Source organism: Pituophis catenifer, unplaced genomic scaffold (genome assembly GCF_029215685.1).
Source record: "Pituophis catenifer annectens isolate HBS135680 unplaced genomic scaffold, rPitCat1.0.hap2 SCAF_12, whole genome shotgun sequence".
Lineage (NCBI taxonomy): Eukaryota > Metazoa > Chordata > Lepidosauria > Squamata > Colubridae > Pituophis > Pituophis catenifer.
In genome coordinates this window covers 12,129,215-12,148,053 of record NW_027256892.1, presented here as the reverse complement: position 1 = coordinate 12,148,053, position 18,839 = coordinate 12,129,215, and the positions used below count along the sequence as shown (strand labels likewise).

Here is an 18,839-nt window from a genome sequence, read left to right as displayed (position 1 = left end):
GTTAGATCATTGATCTTCTGTCCAACATTAGATCTTGCTTTTTCTGCCTCCTGATTTTGAGAATTTGCTGATGACTAATCCCTCTCTCTTTCCCTGTCTCTCTCACCATTGTAGGGAGTGATCGAATTTTCCTTCTGCCTCTTGTTTGCCAAACTTGTCAGCTACACCTTTCTCTATTGGTTGCCTCTCTACATCGTGAATGTTGGTGAGTCAGGAGCAAGCTACTTCTGATCCCCAAATAATACTGGTCCAGGAAGTTTTGACCTACTTGAGCAAGTTTGATTTATGGTATTTCCAAGGACTGTTTTGACACATAGCTGTCCAACACATCAAATTTCAGCAGTTGCATGCTAGCTAAATTTAATGGCAGGACCTTGAAAGCTGTTGCGTCAACTCTAAATCAAGATTAAGAAATTCAGGAAAAAAACCCCACAGGGTCTATCTCCTAGCATGGAAAATTCCACACTCTGCCACAATTATCGCTTAGCCTTGCTTATTCTGCATCCAGCCCTTCCCTGAGTGCAGAATAAGCAAGTTAAATGTGCCCTTTGGTTGATGAAACATTGGTCAACACATTACATGAGAAAAGTAATGCTCTGGAGCTATGTGAATCCTTGTGTGCTAAAGATTTTCAAGTCAACTATTTTGGAACAAAATAGATCAAAATAAGTTGGTGATTTATCCAGCTTACTGTTGTCGAGGTTGAATGGCCATGACTCTTCAAATTATCAACAGTAGTTTTCCCAATACTGTTAATGCAGATCTTGTTTTTTTAAAAAAAATTGGACATTTGAAGTATGCATGTAATGCCTTGTAGCTATGGGGTGCTGCTGATCCAAAGAGAAAAAGGTTCCTCAGACCAGGGGTCTCCAACCTTAGCAACTTTAAGCCTGGTGGACCTTCAACTAGTTGGAGGGCCAGTCTTTCTGAATCGGACCGGACACTGGTAAGATCCCATATTAGGAATTACCTAGTGGCGATAAAAGCAGCAAAATGTAGTTATTTTGCTGCTCTTATTGCGTCATCAGATAACCACCCGGCCACCCTGTTTAGGGTGACCCGCTCCCTGCTCCACCAGGAAGCGCGGGAGGACCCCTTGGAGGGTAGAGCCGAGGATTTTGTTCAGTATCTGTATGACAAAATCACTCAGATTCGGGAAGATCTGGACTCCAACTGGGTAGTCTCAGGGGGAGGGACTGGGGCAGGTCTTGAGAATGTTATCTGGGATGAGTTTGATCCTGTGACCCCTGAGGACGTGGACAGGATTCTGGGCAGACTGAACGCGACCACTTGTTTATTGGACCCGTGTCCTTCCTGGTTAGTGCTGGCTTCCCGGGAGGTGACGCGAGGCTGGCTCCAGGGGATTATAAATGCTTCATTGGGTGAGGGTGACTTCCCCGCCGCCGTGAAAGAGGCGGTGGTGAGGCCTCTCCTCAAGAAGCCTTCCCTGGACCCGGCAATGTTGGTTAATCATCGTCCGGTCTCCAACCTTCGTTTTGTGGTGAAAGTTGTCGAGAGTGTGGTTGCGCAACAGCTTCCCCAGCACCTGGATGAGACGACGTATCTGGATCCGTTCCAGTCGGGTTTCAGACCCGGGTACAGCACGGAAACGGCATTGGTCGCGTTGGTTGATGATCTCTGGAGGGCTCGGGATAGGGGGTGCTCCTCTGTCCTGGTCCTGTTAGACCTCTCAGCGGGTTTTGATACCATCGACCATGGTATCATGCTGCACCGGTTGGAAGAGTTAGGGGTGGGAGGCACTGTACTATGGTGGTTCTCCTCCTTTCTCTCTGGCCGGTTGCAGTCTGTGTTGGCAGGGGGGCAGAGGTTGACCCCGAGGCCCCTCATATGTGGGGTGCCACAAGGGTCGGTCCTTTCACCCCTTTTGTTCAACATTTATGTAAAGCTGCTGGGTGAGATCATCCGTGGTTTCGGGTGAAGTACCACCAGTACGCTGATGACACCCAGCTGTACATCTCCACCCCAGACCACCCCAACGATGCCCTTGAAGTGATGTCTCGGTATCTGGAGGCCGTGCAGATCTGGATGGGGAGGCACAGGCTCAGGCTCAACCCATCCAAGACCGAGTGGCTGTGGTTTCCGACGTCCCGATATAGTCAGTTGACGCCATCGCTGACTATTGGGGGCGAATCGCTGGCCCCCACGGAGAGGGCTCACAACTTGGGCGTCCTCCTGGACTCATGGCTGTCTTTAGAAGAGCACTTGACGGCCGTGACCGGGAGGATCTTTCATCAGGTTCGCCTGATTCGCCAGTTGCGTCCCTTTCTGGATCGGGACTCCCTACACACAGTCACTCATGCCCTCGTTACCTCCTGCCTGGACTATTGTAACACTCTCTACATGGGGCTCCCCTTGAGGAGCACCCGGAGGCTCCAACTGGCGCAGAGTGCGGCCGCGCGGGTGGTTATGGGAGCAACATGGCGCTCCTGTGTGACACCTCTCCTGTGCGAGCTGCACTGGCTCCCGGTGGTCTTCCAGGTGCGCTTCAAGATTTTGGTTACCACCTTTAGAGCGCTCCATGGCTTAGGACCTGGCTACTTACGGGACCACCTACTACCACAAACAGCCTCCCACCGGCCGGTACGCTCTCATAGAGAGGGGCTCCTCCAGGTGCGTCAGCCAAACAATGTCAACTGGCGGCCCCTAGGGGGAGGGCCTTCTCTGTGGGGGCACCTACTATCTGGAACGAGCTCCCCCCGGAGATACGGAGGATCCCGGTTCTGTGCACTTTCCGCCGTGCTTTGAAGACACTCCTATTCCAGCAGGCCGGCCTGGCCTAATTTTTTCCCCTTCTTTTAAATTTTTAAACTCAAATTTTAATTCGTTTTAAATTATTGGAGTTTTAAATTGTCTCGGGCAAAAATTATTTAATTGGGTTTTAATCATGTCTTAACTTTTGTATTTATGTGTTTTATTTCGTGCCTGTTCACCACCCTGAGTCCTTTGGGAGTAGGGCGGTATACAAATTTAATAAAATGAAAAAAAAAAAAAAAAACTCCTAGAATTCCCCAGCCAGCAAAACTGGCTGGGGAGTTCTGGGAGTTGAAGTCCTCCAGGCTTAAAGTTGCCAAGGTTGGAGACCCCTGCTTCAGACCATGTTGGGCTTGCATGAATAGCATTTGTCAGACTTGGCTACTTACTTCAAAACACCTTTCCCACTTTGAATCCTACATATTGCACAGCCCAATAAAGCATGCTGTCTGCCATTGGCTGTTGACCGCCATTCATTCAGGTTTACTCCTCTTCCTTTCTGTTGTTGCAGCTCGCTTAAGTGCAAAAGAAGCTGGAGATATGTCAACTCTGTTTGATGTTGGTGGCATTATTGGTATGTTGGATTGATTTCCTTGGAGTTTTCTTTCCATTTCTGCATCAGAGTCTAGGAAAGGGGATGACGTTGGTGCTGAGAGTTGACAGTCTAGAGCAAGCATGGGTAGGAAGCATTTGGGTGCAAATTCCACCTAAAGAATTTGCAACCTTTGGGTGGCTTCTTCAGTGATTTGTAGATCATGAAGCATTTGTTTGACTCCAAAGTAACAATCATCAAACTCCTTCCCTGCATTTAAATTTAGATTGCTGAAATGAAAGTAGGGCCATCAATCTCGGCTGGAAAAATCTGGGTGAACACTAGATGTCAGCCAGCAATTACACTTTTCTTGTGTTTCTGCTGCTGCTCCATTTCTGCGGGCAGCTGTTGCAGCTCTAGTGGAAAGTAGCTGGAAGGAGGAAAAGCTGGAATGAGTTTTTGTGTAAGTGGCCTGGGAGCTCAGTTCTGCCTTGTAAAACAAAATTCTGGACTTTAGTATAGGATCAGCACCTGCCTTTCTCCCAGCTCTTAGGTTTGGCATCTTCTACTGTGAAACCATACCTTTTTGTCCTACAGGGGGCATCGTGGCCGGTCTCATCTCAGACTACACTGGTGGCAGGGCCACCACTTGCTGTGCAATGCTTATCCTGGCAGCTCCCATGGTGAGTATTCCCATATTACCTTCAGGTTCATGGGTTTCTGTATCATTTTGGGAGGAGTAACTATGTAAGCAGATTGTTAGCTTCATATAGTATTCTGGTTGATCATTGATGGAAAAGCCAGTGTTGAATTAAATAAACATTTCACTAGCAGTTTTTATATACTGCAACCTGATTTGTTCCCACAATTGCTTGCTTTTAGCCATGCTGCCTGAAATTCATGGAAAGTTTGAAGAGTCCCAGATATTTTGTGAAGATGGTATTATCAAAAATAACTGGAAATATAAAAAGGGTCTGTTCCCACCACCCGTTTGAGACAGACGCTGTGTTCCAAGTTGCTGGTGCATTTTTCTTTATGGATGAATTCTTACTTGTTGCTTTGCTTTTGGTTCCAGCTCTTTTTGTACAACTACGTTGGCCAAAATGGACTAGGTACATCCATAGGTAAGAATGCATTACTTTCTGGAGATTTTTGCATGTTAACTTCCCAAAAGAAAATCTGGACTGATTCTCACATTACATTGACCTGGAGAGCAATATTTATTGTTTGATCCAGACAGCCTTTTTGTTCATAAACCAAGGACTATGTGTCCTTAGCTGGAAAAAAAACCTGGTTAGGTTGTAGAGCTGACATTCCTCTACTTTCTTTTATGTTTTTTCTTTAGCAATGCTCATTATCTGTGGTGGCCTTGTCAATGGACCCTATGCTCTCATTACAACTGCTGTCTCAGCTGATTTGGTAAGGATGAACTTGTTCTTTATTCACTCCTACTACTTTTTAGCTTGCCATCTGAGTCAACACTGACAACATGCAACTTCTAATTCACTCAAGTGCAGTTTTGCAGCCCTGCATGTGTGCATTGGTGGATTTTTATTTCAGTTTCCCCAGGGGGGAGGCAATATTTTGCACAACTGTAATTTAGTGAATTAAAATGGTAGCCAAACTTCACATACGTGTAATGTGTAGTTCATCCCTCATTTGGCATCAAATGTCAAACACCCTGACTCCTGATATACATCGCTATGCATAAATACCTTGCATTTTCCTCTGCTTTAAAATTTCTGGGCTTGAACAGACTCATTGGAATAAGATTTTACGTGCATAGCACGGTGGTTCATTTATTTGGGCACAGCTAAGACATTTCTTTCCACCCAGTATAAACACGACACCTTGGATCAGTGAATCTCAGGAGAACGGAAATTCTTGGCTTAAAGCAACCCAAAGAAGTTGAAACTTGGAAGGAATTTGAAACTTGGAAGAGAGATGATTCAAAGCAATTCTATTTATCCAGCAGATATTCTGGAAAGGTTTTCTGATTCTCCCATGGGCCAACCCTTCTCCATAGTAACTGTTCATGTAAAAAAAAAAATCTTTACTCCTCTTTTTGGCTGAAACTGATAAATATCTAGCTGATCTTTATTGCAACAAGAATTGCAATTGTCAGTAGAAGCTGTAGAAGACAACACAGAAAAGCAAAGAATTTACACTATGTAGCAAAGAAATTATCAGCCTTAGCAAACTTTTCGCACCCTGAGTCCTTCATATAGGATTCAGAAGGCATTTCTTTGCCAGTCCTGAAGAGTAAACTAAAGCTGTTTTATACCCATGGACAAATCAGGAAGATAAAATGTAAGGTATTTTTGAGCTCTGTGAAATTGCACACGTACCGCACTCATCATAATCTGTTCAAGCACTGTTCAAGTTTTCCTTTGCATTGGTTTATTCATTATTATTATTATTGTCCACTCCAGGGTACTCATGAAAGTCTTCAGGGAAACGCAAAAGCTCTCTCCACAGTCACAGCCATCATTGATGGAACAGGATCTGTAGGTAAGTAGCCAGATGGTTGCCAATTTAATCCTTGATTGCATTTTAAGAATGGTTGGGCTTAGTAAAGATCTCAGTAAAATTGAGGGTTTTTTCATAACAATGAAAAATGGATAGTAACCCTTTCCAAGAGTCTTTTCTTCATACAAGTAGTCCTTGAATTACGACTCAAATTCACAGAACATCAAAACTGGATCATAAATAGCTTTGGGGCTGTCCATAACAGTCATTAAGCAATCGGTTGTAAGTCAAGGACTACCAGTACCTTGCTAATACAATATGATCCATTTTGAGTCTAAATCCGTTCTTATGAATGGCTGGCACAAAGTCTGCATTGTCTGGTCCCAGAAACATTCAAACAGCTGCACATGCAGGGATGTATGTTGACACGCAGACTTGCACCCTTTCTTGCCGTTGTGTCTGCATCTGAAAGAACGTTTTGAACACATTATCTTGTCTAGGTGAAGCTATCAAGTAATTCTCTGCATTAAAAATGGCTCTCATGTTTGGATACCACCCAGAAGATTCCCAAAAGCATTTTGCTGTCCATTGTGTTGAATTTATATTTTAGTGACAAAGAAATAAAGGGAGTCTGTAAAATATAAATAAATAAAAATTGTTGGTAGAATATACATTCAACAGAAAAATAGTTTGTTGTGAAAGTGACTGCCTGTGAAGGATCCTGGATTGGGGCTAAGAGGCGAAAGCGGGAGCAGTATGCTCCTTCCAGGGGTGAAATGCTACTGGTTCATACCGGTTTGGGTGAACTGGTAGTAAAAAAAAGCTACCAGTTCAAGTGAAACGGTATTTCCAACGATCAGCTGTGCCACGCGGTTGTAGAAAGATATCCTGCTTTCTAGCGAAGCTAAATCGTGCAGCACAGCTGTTCCCCTCCTCGCTGTTCTACTTACCTTTCCCAAGCCTCCTTTTTCTGCACGAAGTGTGAGTTTGGCATGCATGCGCACAGCGTGTATTTGGCATGCACCACGCATGCACGGGCAGCGAACCGGTGGCAATCCACGGAGGATTTCACCACTGGCTCCATCACATATTTGGGTAGACCAGGTTGCCCTGATTGACTGCTCTCACCAGAAAAAACATTTTATTGCCCATCATTTCCTTCACAATTCTAGCTAAGGACCTTGTTCCCACCTGGCACTTTATGCAGTGGTGGGTTCCTCCTGGTTCGGTCCGGTTCGGCCGAGCCGGTAGCGGTGACGATATGACGTCACTGAACTAGTTCTCTCCCCCCCCGCTCTCCCACCCCCCCACGTTATTCCTACCTTTTATTTGGTCCCATCCCCAATCTATTGCTGCCCCCTGAGTACCAGCTGATGACTAGAGGGAAAAAAACTGTTTAAACTCTTGCCGCGGGGCTTCAAAGGGCCGTCCTACAGCTGATCAGTGTTAAAAGCAAACAAATGAGTCAGGTTGTAAGTGCGAGGACTGGTCGTAAGTGCGAGGACCTTCCAGAAATGACTCTGACCAGCTAGCCATGCCCACCTAGTCACATGACCTCCAAGCCACACCCACAAAATAAGCCACGCCCACAGAACCGGTAGTAAAAAAATTTAGAACCCACCCCTGACTTTATGTTATGGTCTGTAACCACATGCTTGTTACCTCGTTTCTCCTTCTTGCCCTCCTTGAGGACAGTTACTAAGCAAACTACTATCCTGGAATTTGTGGACCATCTACATGACATGAGCTGGACTTTTGTTGGGCTCCTCGGTTGTTGATCTTTTGTGTGATTTCCATTTTCAGGTGCTGCCCTTGGACCTTTGTTAGCAGGTTTGATCTCCAGCTCTGGTTGGGATAATGTCTTCTACATGTTGATTTCAGCTGATATGTTGGCGTGTCTGGTAAGTACCTTTTCAGGAATTTTCTGCTCATACTTAGCAGTCAATTAAATTTGTTTAATTAAATGTGAATGGCAGAAGGTGAATTCTTCTTTCAATTGCACTTTTAAAAAAAAATTGGGGACCTGCATCATGAATTTGGAAAGAAGCTATTAATAGAAGACAGTTGGGTTGGAGGAGCATGAATGCATTATGTTTGTATTAAAATGAACCAGATAAATGTAATCCATTGTAAACTTTTGCTCAGACCTACAAAATTAATGGAAAAAGTAATTTTGAGTATGTCTTCTGCTTTCAGCTCCTTTCACGAGTGGTATTCAAAGAAATTCGAGAATGGTGTGGCTGCTATACAAGAAAAAGAGGGTAAGTGTTTGAAAAAGCCATATTCCAGATGTTGATAACCCGTGTTCCAATCTTTTGGAAAAGTTCCAGTACAAAATTCCCTAGATTTTCAACATTAGGAATCTCATTTTGCTTTCTGAATTCATAAACACCTAATCCTAACCCTCTAGCCATGAAATAAACAAAAATCCTCCTCTCCAAACCTGTAATAACCCCTTAACCCAGGGGTCTGCAACCTTAAACACTCAAAAGAGCCATTGGACCCGTTTCCCACAGAAAACACCAGGAGCCACAAAACCTGGGTGGGCGTGGCCAACTCAACATCACTCACTTCCACCAGTCACATGACACCCCTCCCCCCAGTCACGCCTAACTAGCCAGTCATTAGTGCAGAGAACCGGGTTGTTAAAAAACACCGGGAACCACAAAATCCTTCTGACATCTCTCTCTCCCTCCCCCCCCTCTCTCCCGCTCTCCCCACCTCTCTCTCTGTATCTCTCTCTGTCTCTCTCTCCCCCTTTCTCTGTATCTCTCTGTCTCTGCCCTGGCCACTTCTCCACCACCCGCCATCGCCCTTACCTTCTCAGGCCAGGCGAGGAGTGACTGGGAGGGGATGACAAGGGGCAGGGCCAGCCAGTGGTGGGATCACCCGACAGGGATCCACAGCAGAGGGCCCAAAGAGCCGCATGTGGCTCCGGAGCTGCAGGTTGCTGATACCTGCCTTAACCTATACCATATGTCCGTGATGGTGAACCTTTGGCATGTGTGCCAGAGGTGGCATGCAGTGCCCTCTCTGTGGGCACGCGAGCCATGGCCCCAGTTGAGTTCCACCGTGCATGCGCGCGCGCCTCCCACTGGCCAGCTGGTCTTCAGGTCTCTGCCGCGCGTGCATGGGGGGTGGGGCGCATGCATGGGGGCGCATGCATGCGCAGGGGTGCATGCACGGGGCCACGTGCTCATTGCATTTTGAGGGGTTGGGCGCACGTGTGCACGCTTTGGGCATTTGGTCCAGAAAAGGTTAGCAATCACTGCCATATGTTATTATAGCTTTTGTCTGACATTAATTCATCAATAATATTGGATACGAAATAACTTGTGTGAATATATTCACTATTTCTCTCTTCCTACTTAATGGAGAAAAAAATCTGCAAATTTCAAGTATATGATTCCTTGCTGCATTAATTTTCCTTCTATTTTGTGGCCTCTCTGAGTTCAGTGCAGCTGTGGAAGTTCTGTGAGCAAAATATGCTTCTGGTGGCCTATTTATATTTTTAAAATTACAAATGACGCGCTAAAATGGCAGGGAGATTTGAGAAGTTCTGGCCTTTGGAGTGCTGAACTAAATGAGGAAAGAATTTGGCCCATTATAAAGCAGCATTCAGAGAAAGCCATGGCCAACTTTGAAATAAGATGCATGTTTGATAGTAGATTCACACACACACGCACAATGCAGTGATGTCAGATGTACTACTGTATTTTCAACACAAGCTTGAACATGTTGAATTCAGCATAGAACTCACTTGAGTAGGTCTCAATTTTCAGGTTGTTTGTTTTGCTAAACCTATCACTCCAAGCTTGTTGCTCAACGGCTTCATTTTCCTTAAATTCTAAACAGTTTGGGGATGAATGTTAAAAGTCCAGTGGTTGGGAGGCAAGAATTTGGGGAAGCGTACTCTAAACCATGCCTATTCTGAGAGGGTGGTCTCCTTTTTTACTAGAAACCCTTAATTAGTTCACCCAGAAATAAATTAATGAATTCAATGAATTTCAACTTGAGGAAACTTCACACAAGACATCTTGGGAAATAATTAGCATTACTGCAGACTTGACTTTGTCTGAACAATCATCAGTGTTCCACGATTAGGCTTTGTGTGCTAACAAATTTGTCACCTAATAAAGAATGTTGATTGTTTATTGTCTAGGTGCACAATTGAGAATGAATACATTGAGTAATTTAAAACACTGGTTCTCAATTTTGATCCTCCCAAGAAAGGCATGGACCATCTTTATGGAAGACAGTGTCCTAGTTGGATTAGATATTTATACATGGCCAACTTAATTATCAAACTTCCCAATCATGTACTATATATATTCCATTCTTGCTTGGCCTTTGCTTTTCATACTATTTTTCCATCTAATGAACACTAAGGAACTTCAAAAGCCTTCCACATCTTACTAGGTGTATCTGAGGCTCTATATCCTGATCTCCTAATCTTGTTAACATTCAGGGTTCAAACCAGACCACCAAGTGTTTTCCATTCTAGTCGTGTTCCCTATTTTTCCTTAATAATCTGTGGTTACCAGCAGGGGTGGATTCTACTTACCTTTACTACCGGTTTGCAATGGGGCCGTGTGCGTGCGCTTGCTTTGCTCGTGTGTGCTTCTGCACATGCACAGAAGCTTCCTGATGATGTTGGGGTCGGTGGTCGGAGCCGCCCACCGGTTTTACTACCAGTTCTTGTGAACCGGTCTGAACCGGGGGCAACCCACCACTGATTACCAGGCATATTTGGAGACCCAGAGCAGTGCTGGGTTGCTACCAGTTCGCCCCGGTTCGAGTGAACCAGTAGCAGCGGTGGCAGAGGCTCCGCCCACCTGCCCGGACGTCATCAAATACGAACTGCGCATGCGTAGAAGTTTCTGCACATGCACAGATGTGGCGCGCACCTGAGCAAAGCGAGCGCACATGCACGAGTGAACTGGTAGCAAAGGTAAGTGAAACCTGCGCCACCAAGGAGCCTTGATGGCGCAGTGGACTAAAGTGCTGTTAAGTAGCACTTAGCTGCCAGCTGCCTGCAATTACTGCAAGTTCAAATCTCACCAGGCTCAAGGTTGACTCAGCCTTCCATCCTTCCAAGGTAGGTAAAATGAGGACCCGGATTGTGGGGGCAATAAGCTGACTTTGTATAAAAAGAAGATCGCTTGGGGGGGGGCGAAAGCCCTACTAAGCAGGTATATACAAAAGTATGAAGGCTATTGCTTAACGCATTGTAAGCCACCCTGAGTCTCCGGAGAAGGGCGGCATATAAATCAAACCAATAAGTAAATAAACAAATAAATAAATAAACCCACCCCTGATCCGGAGGTGGATTGCAAGTTCCTTGTAAAGGGGAAAAAATGAAGAAAGGGAAAAGGAGACTTTTCCAAAACCAGGATCATTCCTTCTTACTCATCAGTGACCTTGCTTTGGCCCATGTTTATTTCTTTCTTATATTTTTATACTGCCTGGTTAAAAAAAACAACACATTGCAGTTCCCATCACACTTCTGTCAGCACTCGTTCCCTGAGTCTGTTATTAGAAACAGAGATGGCATGTTGTCCTTCCGTCTTTTTTCAACTGATTTTTGTCCTCAGTCTAAGAGCACCTGATTTAAAGCTACTCCTTAAATCAGGCCATTACTTAACTAAGCAGGGCCTGTTTAATAAGTTATGCCCTGATTTAAAGGGTAGTTTTAAGTTTTGAGAAGGTTTTAAATTAATCCACAAGCAAGGCACCACCAAAAGAAAGACCCTGTCTCTGAGGGTCTCTTGCCTAAGAAAGCCAACAGGTGGTGCTCAAGATCTCTGGCAAACAGGCAAGTTCCTATGAGATGTTGCTTGGGTGAATGTGCCCGGGAGAGACAAGGATCAATGGGAGTTGCCCTTTGCTGGAAACAGTTGGCACAAGTATTGAGAACCACTACTTTACAAGCAAAAAACCCTGCTGAATATCTTCTGCATACACTTATCCATCTTGCTCCAAGATACGTGGGTCTATTTTATGTTAATTATATTTGCAGGTCAATCACCATTTTTTGAACAGTTATGCTCTGGGGCCATAAATCTCGGTAAGTCTGTTTCATGCCCCTGGTGTACCTTGATAGGTCTCTTGGCTTTTGGTGTCTTTGGTTCCAATCATTAAAGATGTTCTTGACCTTCTCTACACCTTCTTGGAATCTTTTTTCCTAAGTATCTGGTGGTGGAGAAAAATCAAAAGATCTGAGAAAGAGCCTTGCACAATGATTAGAGTTCTTGAGCTTTCTGCAATCTTTTCTTGATAAAGGAAGAACTGAACTTCAAGCTTCTGATATCTTCTTTGCCTGCCTTTTGAATGCTAAGCCTAAAATGCAGGTGTGACTCTTGAATAGGATGTGTGAGTGGCACTGTTTGGCCTTGGTTGGGATCCTAAGAGGTTCTCCCAAGGTCTTTCTCACATACCATCTGAGCTGATGAGGTTTCTAATTGTATCCTCTTGTGTGTTGCAGCTTTAAAGAATTCTGATGTGGTCTGCCTGGCCATAGGAGTCCACCGAGGCAAGAAGAAACAGCATTGCCAAGGGGGTTGGTATGTTGCCCTCCACCCACGCATGTGGGATGAATTAATGACACTCCAATGTGCTCCAGAGACAAAACTCTCCTACAAAAAAGCTAGCCAGGTCAATCACTGACTTCACTTTCGGTTTTTTAAAATGATTGACGGTAGAAAGCAGGTGAAAAAATACAATAAGAGAAAAAGAAAGCATATTTGGGATCCAGTTGAAGTCCCCAGACATTTGTTTTTCTATCAGTTGCCAGATGCATTCCATTTTGTTTTTACTATTAAAAACAGAGAACCAGTCCAGGGTTCATTTCTCCACCTGGAGGAAGAAAAAGCTTCAGTCCTCTTGTAATGGCTGCTTCTTCCACAGTCCTATTGTTCATTTCTGGAGGTGTTTTTATTTTATGCAAAACCACTGCCAAGTTTGTTAAATTTGAATTACAAGAACAACCCAGGGAAAAGAGGTTTCCTCTTAGGCCAAACATTTTTATTTTTATTTTTACTAAAAGTTGTATGTTAATGATAGCTATTTCTACTACAAGGACATGAAGTTCAATGTAAAATAATACCACAAGCAGAGGCCGTCCTAGGGTGACCTCAGAATGGCGCTAATAAACCATCCTTAAACTCAGAAAGCAAAACTTGTGTTGCAGAGGTGAATAACATTTGGGAGGAAAAGGCTGGTGAGTTTCAAAAAATGAGACATGGCAAGCATTTTTTGTTGTTGTTGAACCTGCAAATTTAAGGGACATCTCGGACGAAGGAAACAACAAGCCACTTCCACAACTCTGTCAGAAGACCAAATCATGTCTCCTATAATCTTTGAAATATCTTCAACTGGAAAGCCAATGGGAGGCTAATGCAATGATTTCTTCTTACTGAAAGGAGGCTCCTTTAGAAGAAATGTTCAATATTCTAACCTCCCTTACTTATAATTGGCCAGTTGCAATTGGTCAAGTGTGATCAAGACTTCTTGGACCAACTGGATCTAATTTGGGTAGACAGGAATGAAAACAACCCATCTTCATTGAGCCAGACTTGAGACTTTGTACGTCTAATCTCTTTTTTCATATTTCACACCAACATAAGAGAGCTGCTGCTCTTGATGCAGGCAACTTGGCCAACACATATTTTGCTGTAAGCTCTGTTTACCACAGTTATCTCAGGACAAATAATTACAGTGGATGTCAAAATATTCACATTGGATGTTTGGAAGAATAGTCAGATCAGCAGAATGGGGGTTTCATGCTGATCTGGGATATACCACATTCCTCTGGGGATATGCCACATTCCTCTGTGGATGTGTTTGAGTTTGTTGAAGGTGGCCTCCAGGGTAAAACACCTGTCTTCAGATCCTCCGTTGCAGAGATTCCTTAAGCGTTAGGTGTGAAGAAATATAAAGTTTAGGTCTCTGTGGAGCCCCCCATTCTGCTTTTGTTAAACTTTGTCATCTAATGTTGTCATCCAATGGAAAAGAGTTTTTCTTCCCTGGAGAAGAAAATGCTACTGAAATTCTCCTAGGGAATTAATACAGGGTGCTTTCATTTAACTCAGTTATCAATTGGCCAGGGATGTGTTTTGTCTTTCATTAAGTACAGTCGTATTTTCAGTGGACTTTAAATGGTTCAGTCCAGTTTCTATTGCATCTCTTTCTTTAAGTGGTGCCCTCCAGCTCTCTGATTTATCTCAAATCACAACAGAAGGCCTCATGAAGGGAATTTCATCCACCCTTCCAAATTAGGATTTTTTCCCCAGATTAGTGAAGTCAACCAAGGAAACTGTAGAGGGATCAAAAGAGCAGTGTCTGTGAAATTCAGAAGAGAGTAAGTTCAACAGTGCCAAGTCAAATTGGAAAGTATTTCAGCCAAATAAGAAATATCATGAACTCCACTAGCAAAAGTTTGTGTCATAACAACTCTTATAGGCTTTAGATCAGAGGTATCCAACCTTAGCAACTTTAAGATCTGTGAACTTCAACTCCCAGAATTCCCCAGCCAGCTATGGAAGAATTTTGGGAATTGAAGTCCACAAGTCTTAAAAGTTGCTAAGATTGGACACCCCTGCTTTAGATTAATATGAAGCTCTGGATAGTTTATATAATGTTTACCATCTTGTATGTAGAAGAACTTGCTAGTGATGAAATCTTGTGATGTACTAGTTCCATTCGTGTAACCAGTAAAGACTCGCCATGAATTTTATTTATACCTGTAGCCTACTTTGTTCGGGTTTGCGGAGGTATGACACTAATGGTCAGGTCTAAAGTAGGCCAGACTTATTCCTTAACTTGTCTGTGTATTTCAACTTTTAATCTTAGTGGTCTGATTTATAGGTCATACCAAGCCTGTCATTGGTTTGGTTTGGGCATAGCATTTGAATTGAATTCTGTAATTGCTTCAGAAGCCATGGTTAAACAAACAGTGGCTTATTGGGACTAAGACTGTAGCCATCTCAGCTGCTTGATTTCTACAGTGAGCAGTTCCAGCCACCATTGATAACATGGTAATAGTGAATTGTAAACAGTCCCTGGACTTGCCTCTGAGTTATCCAACCCTTCTCTTTTTTTGTTCTGAATGTCTGTTTAGCTCCTTAAATACCACTGGATATCCCCTAACCCTTTGTTATGTATTATATACATTTTATAAGAGAAGGTTTCTTTAAAGGAGAGTTGGAATACTCTAGCTGAAGTGCCATTTATATGATGGCCATTTATATGATTCATCAGGGTGAATCTAAGTATAAATAACAGATTAAGAGAGTTGGAAGGGACCTTGTAGGTCATCTAGTCCAACCCCCCACCCAAGCAGCAGACTCTACACCATTTTTGACAGATGGCAATCCAGTCTCTTCTTGAAACCTTTCCGTGATGAAGCTCCCACAACTTCTGAAGGCAACTTCTGTTCCATTGTTCTCACTGTCAGAAAATTTCTCCTTATTTCTAGTATTCTCCCCATCAATCTGCAGTGAAGAGTGTAGTCCACAAGGCATTTAGGGCCACCTAGACCAAGTAGCCCCAATTTCTAGAGTGACTGAAAAAGTGGGCCAGGAAGAAATTAGCATTTGATGTTTGCTGTTGATAAAGTCCAGAACAACAACTGTTAGTAATTAGAATGTAACACATGAATAATAACCAAACAAGAGCTATGTCCTCATGTACAATTATTAAGGTATTACATGGACTGGAAATAAATCAAACTTTTCCAGGCCTCCTTTACCTAAAAGAACCGAAATGTTTGTGAGACATTTTGTTAGAACTAAGTTCAATCAAACCCAACAGCTCTCCACTGTTATTATTAAACATGATAGGTGCCAAATATAGTGTTTATACACAGTACAAACGTACAGCATAATTGAATTCTCCTCCTTGGAGTTTAACACACAGACGAACATTTGTTCTTGGTGTGGTTTTATTAAGCCTGATTCCACCAGCAAAGACTAGGAGGAGGAGATGGAAGAAGAGGGTCACAAAGGCTTATACTGTTAAGTTGTAATTTATTTGAAGCAAATCTGCTAAACAGAAAATAGGCCCCTGGAGTTCTCTGGTATCTGAGAAAAAACTGGGGCAGAAAAACATCCATTGAATTGTGTTATATTTCCACCAGTTTCTGGTTCAAAAAGAAGGACTTTGCTAAGAAGGACTTTTTGGAGCTGAAGGATCCTTCCAAATTTTGATCCAGGAGAATTTTTTTAAAAAAAAAGGTGGCAAAGAGTGGTGAGCACCATCCCATCTTCACTTTTGCCCTGTTTGCCTACTTCCACCTTTAAAATAAATAACTGATAAGTAAAGCTATCAATTAAGATCCTTCAATATCTCAGGGCAATACTGAACACTCTGGATGATCAATCAAATCATTCCTATTCAAACTCCAGGTCTTACAAATTGCAGTACATCATCACAAGAAAAAGGAATAAGAGAAAATGGATATTGGATTGATGGTTCTAACTAAACTCACTAGGTGGCACTGCTGTTATGAGAAAAATTTTAAGAGTTTAGGTTGACCTTCCAGGGTTGCCAAGTTAAATGTATTTCCAAGTAACTAACATCTGGAAAAAAAATTCAACAATTCATTATACATTGGGTGAAGTTTCCGTTTGTCTTTTTCAAATTTACTGTGAGTTAATTTCATTGTGACCCCAAATCCTAGTCTTACAAAAGACCGCATAACATTTAAAATTGTCCATTTTCCTTACACTAAAAATACTTTTCTTAAATGTTGATCAAATTCCATACTTTTTTCATCTTCATAAGATAATGCCAAAAATAGTAATCTTTCTTGAAAGAAGACTGACCTCTGGATCATTCATGATTGGCCTTGTCTTCACCTCTTCCATCTCTGCAATTTATTTTATTTCTTCCCTTTTCAGTTATAAAGGGAATAACTGAATATAAAGGTTCCTACATGATATGCAGGTCAATGATAATTTTACAAAGTTGCTTACAATCAATGAAATTAAGCTGCAGAAATAACATTCACAAAATGGCTTCATTTTGATCCTCCACACACATAAACTCTAAGCACGCAAATGAATTATTGTCCTGCAGTGAAATCATTCAAAACAGATATATTTAAAGAAAATTATTATGCCAGCTGGCAAAAATCGAGGATATTAGCAATGAAAATTGTGAAAACTTAAAACAGAGGTACCTCATGTGACAGTTGTCCAAAAGTACACCTTTTTTTGCAGAAATTTTCTGTAGGAAAATTTTCTCCACCCAGACTTTTAATTGCTCCCTTCAGATATGGCCAAATGAAAAAGGTTAGGGGATGAAGTGGAAGTATCCATGGATAAACGGCTTGTTGAATGACCTGCATGTAGAGTTGCCTCTGTCTGGTTTCTTTCAGCATATGAGGAAATCTCCTGGATTGTTTACATCCTTTCTTGCCTCTTGCTTTCTGCTGGGTGTTAACATCTTTGTAGCTCAGTTGCTTAGCTGAGTTTGTAGTTTTGATGTAGTGAGCACAGATACAAAATGGATTTTAAAAAAAGAAAAGAAGTTCCCTCATTAGAACTCAGGAAAACTGGAAGATACCCCAAGATCTGTAAAAGAACAGACTTCAAAGGAAGCAAACTTTGAATGGGGAGCCCACAGTAGACTATTGAGGATCCAGCATCGTGGTTTATCCTCTGCCTCTTAAGAACAGATTGGACCACCATTTGCCAGAAATGGTATAGGGTTTCCTGCTTCAGCAGTGGGGGTGGACTAGAAGACCTCCAAGGTCCCTTCCAACTCTGTTAGATTGTTTTCGTCATTCCACCTATTTATTTCAGTTGGACTGCGGAACACAAATGATGCTGAAACAACTGAAGCTATAAAGCCTACTTCCATGCATTCACACCTACTGCCAAAGATACACTCGGAGAACAGATTGCCGACTAATTCCAAAGGAGGATTTATTTATTTATTTAGTGTATGGTTGGTCACATACAGTATTAAAACACTTCATTTTTACAGGTTAAAAACAATTAAAACAATAAAAAAGCAGTAAGAAAACCTAAAAGGAAAACAGAAATAACATTTCAAAGTTTAATGTCGAGTTTGGAGATCCAGTCAGTAGCTGCCGTTGTTATGCAGAGGAAGTCCCTAGAATCTCCTGGATACCAAAGGAGGAGACATGCTGTTATAGCACATGCAAGAACGAGTAATGTGGCCTTTTAATAGAAAGTACCTGTTGCATTTTTAGGCTAGAATTCAATTCATCAGGTACAGAGAAGGGAAAATAGACTTAATAGTGATACCCCAGAACTATAAAACAGCACAATCAGACATTTCTATGCAAAGCAAAAATGATGCAGCTTACAGCGATCACTCATCTATCATTATTCCTTAAGCTTTCTATGTTCTTTAAACATCCAAAGAGAAATAGAATATCCCAATTCTTAAACTCATCCGAACTATATATAGGGAGTCCTCAACTTACAACTACAATTTCTGTTGTTATGTGAGACATTTGTTAAGTAAGTTATGCCCCATTATACGAAGTTTCCTGTCATGGTTGTTAAGTGAATCGCTGCAGTTGATAAGTTAGTAACCCGGTTGTTAAGTGAATCTGGCTTCCCCATTGGCTTTGCTTGTCAAAAGGTGGGAAAAGGGGATCGTGTGACCTTGGGACACAGTAACGGTCATAAGTATGAGTCAGTTGCCAAGCAACTGAATTTTGATCACATGATCATGGGGATACTACAAAGGTTGTAAGTGTGAAAAACAGACATAACTCACTTGTTTCAGTGCCGTTGGAACTTTGAACGGTTACTAATAAGCCGTTGTAAGTTGAGGACTACCTGTAGAATCAAACTTGTTGAACCATTTTGTATCATCTCTTGAACCTGGATGTGCCCTTATCTCTGCGGGTTACACAGTTCATATGACAGACACTTTTCTGAAAAAAATCCTGCTTGGCATGTTGAATCATTTTAAGCAACTTTGATTAATGGGGCTTCCTGACAGGTCTTTGCATTCCAAAGTAAGGGAAGCCGGGATTCCTCCAGGGAGCCAGGATTTCTGGCTATAAAGGATATAACTGCCTGTTAAA

General features: G+C 42.5%; 1 protein-coding gene across 1 annotated transcript in view; it reads left to right on the top strand.

Moving 5' to 3' along the window:
• SLC37A2 (solute carrier family 37 member 2) overlaps positions 1-11,811 on the top strand; it is a 37,486-nt gene extending 25,675 nt beyond the window's left edge. The window contains 9 exon segments of the mRNA XM_070952273.1: positions 115-205; positions 3,284-3,346; positions 3,902-3,987; positions 4,380-4,428; positions 4,650-4,723; positions 5,737-5,815; positions 7,577-7,674; positions 7,970-8,034; positions 11,793-11,811. Of these exon segments, the coding sequence (XP_070808374.1) occupies positions 115-205; positions 3,284-3,346; positions 3,902-3,987; positions 4,380-4,428; positions 4,650-4,723; positions 5,737-5,815; positions 7,577-7,674; positions 7,970-8,034; positions 11,793-11,811 (624 nt within the window).
• The last annotated feature ends 7,028 nt before the right edge of the window (positions 11,812-18,839 follow it).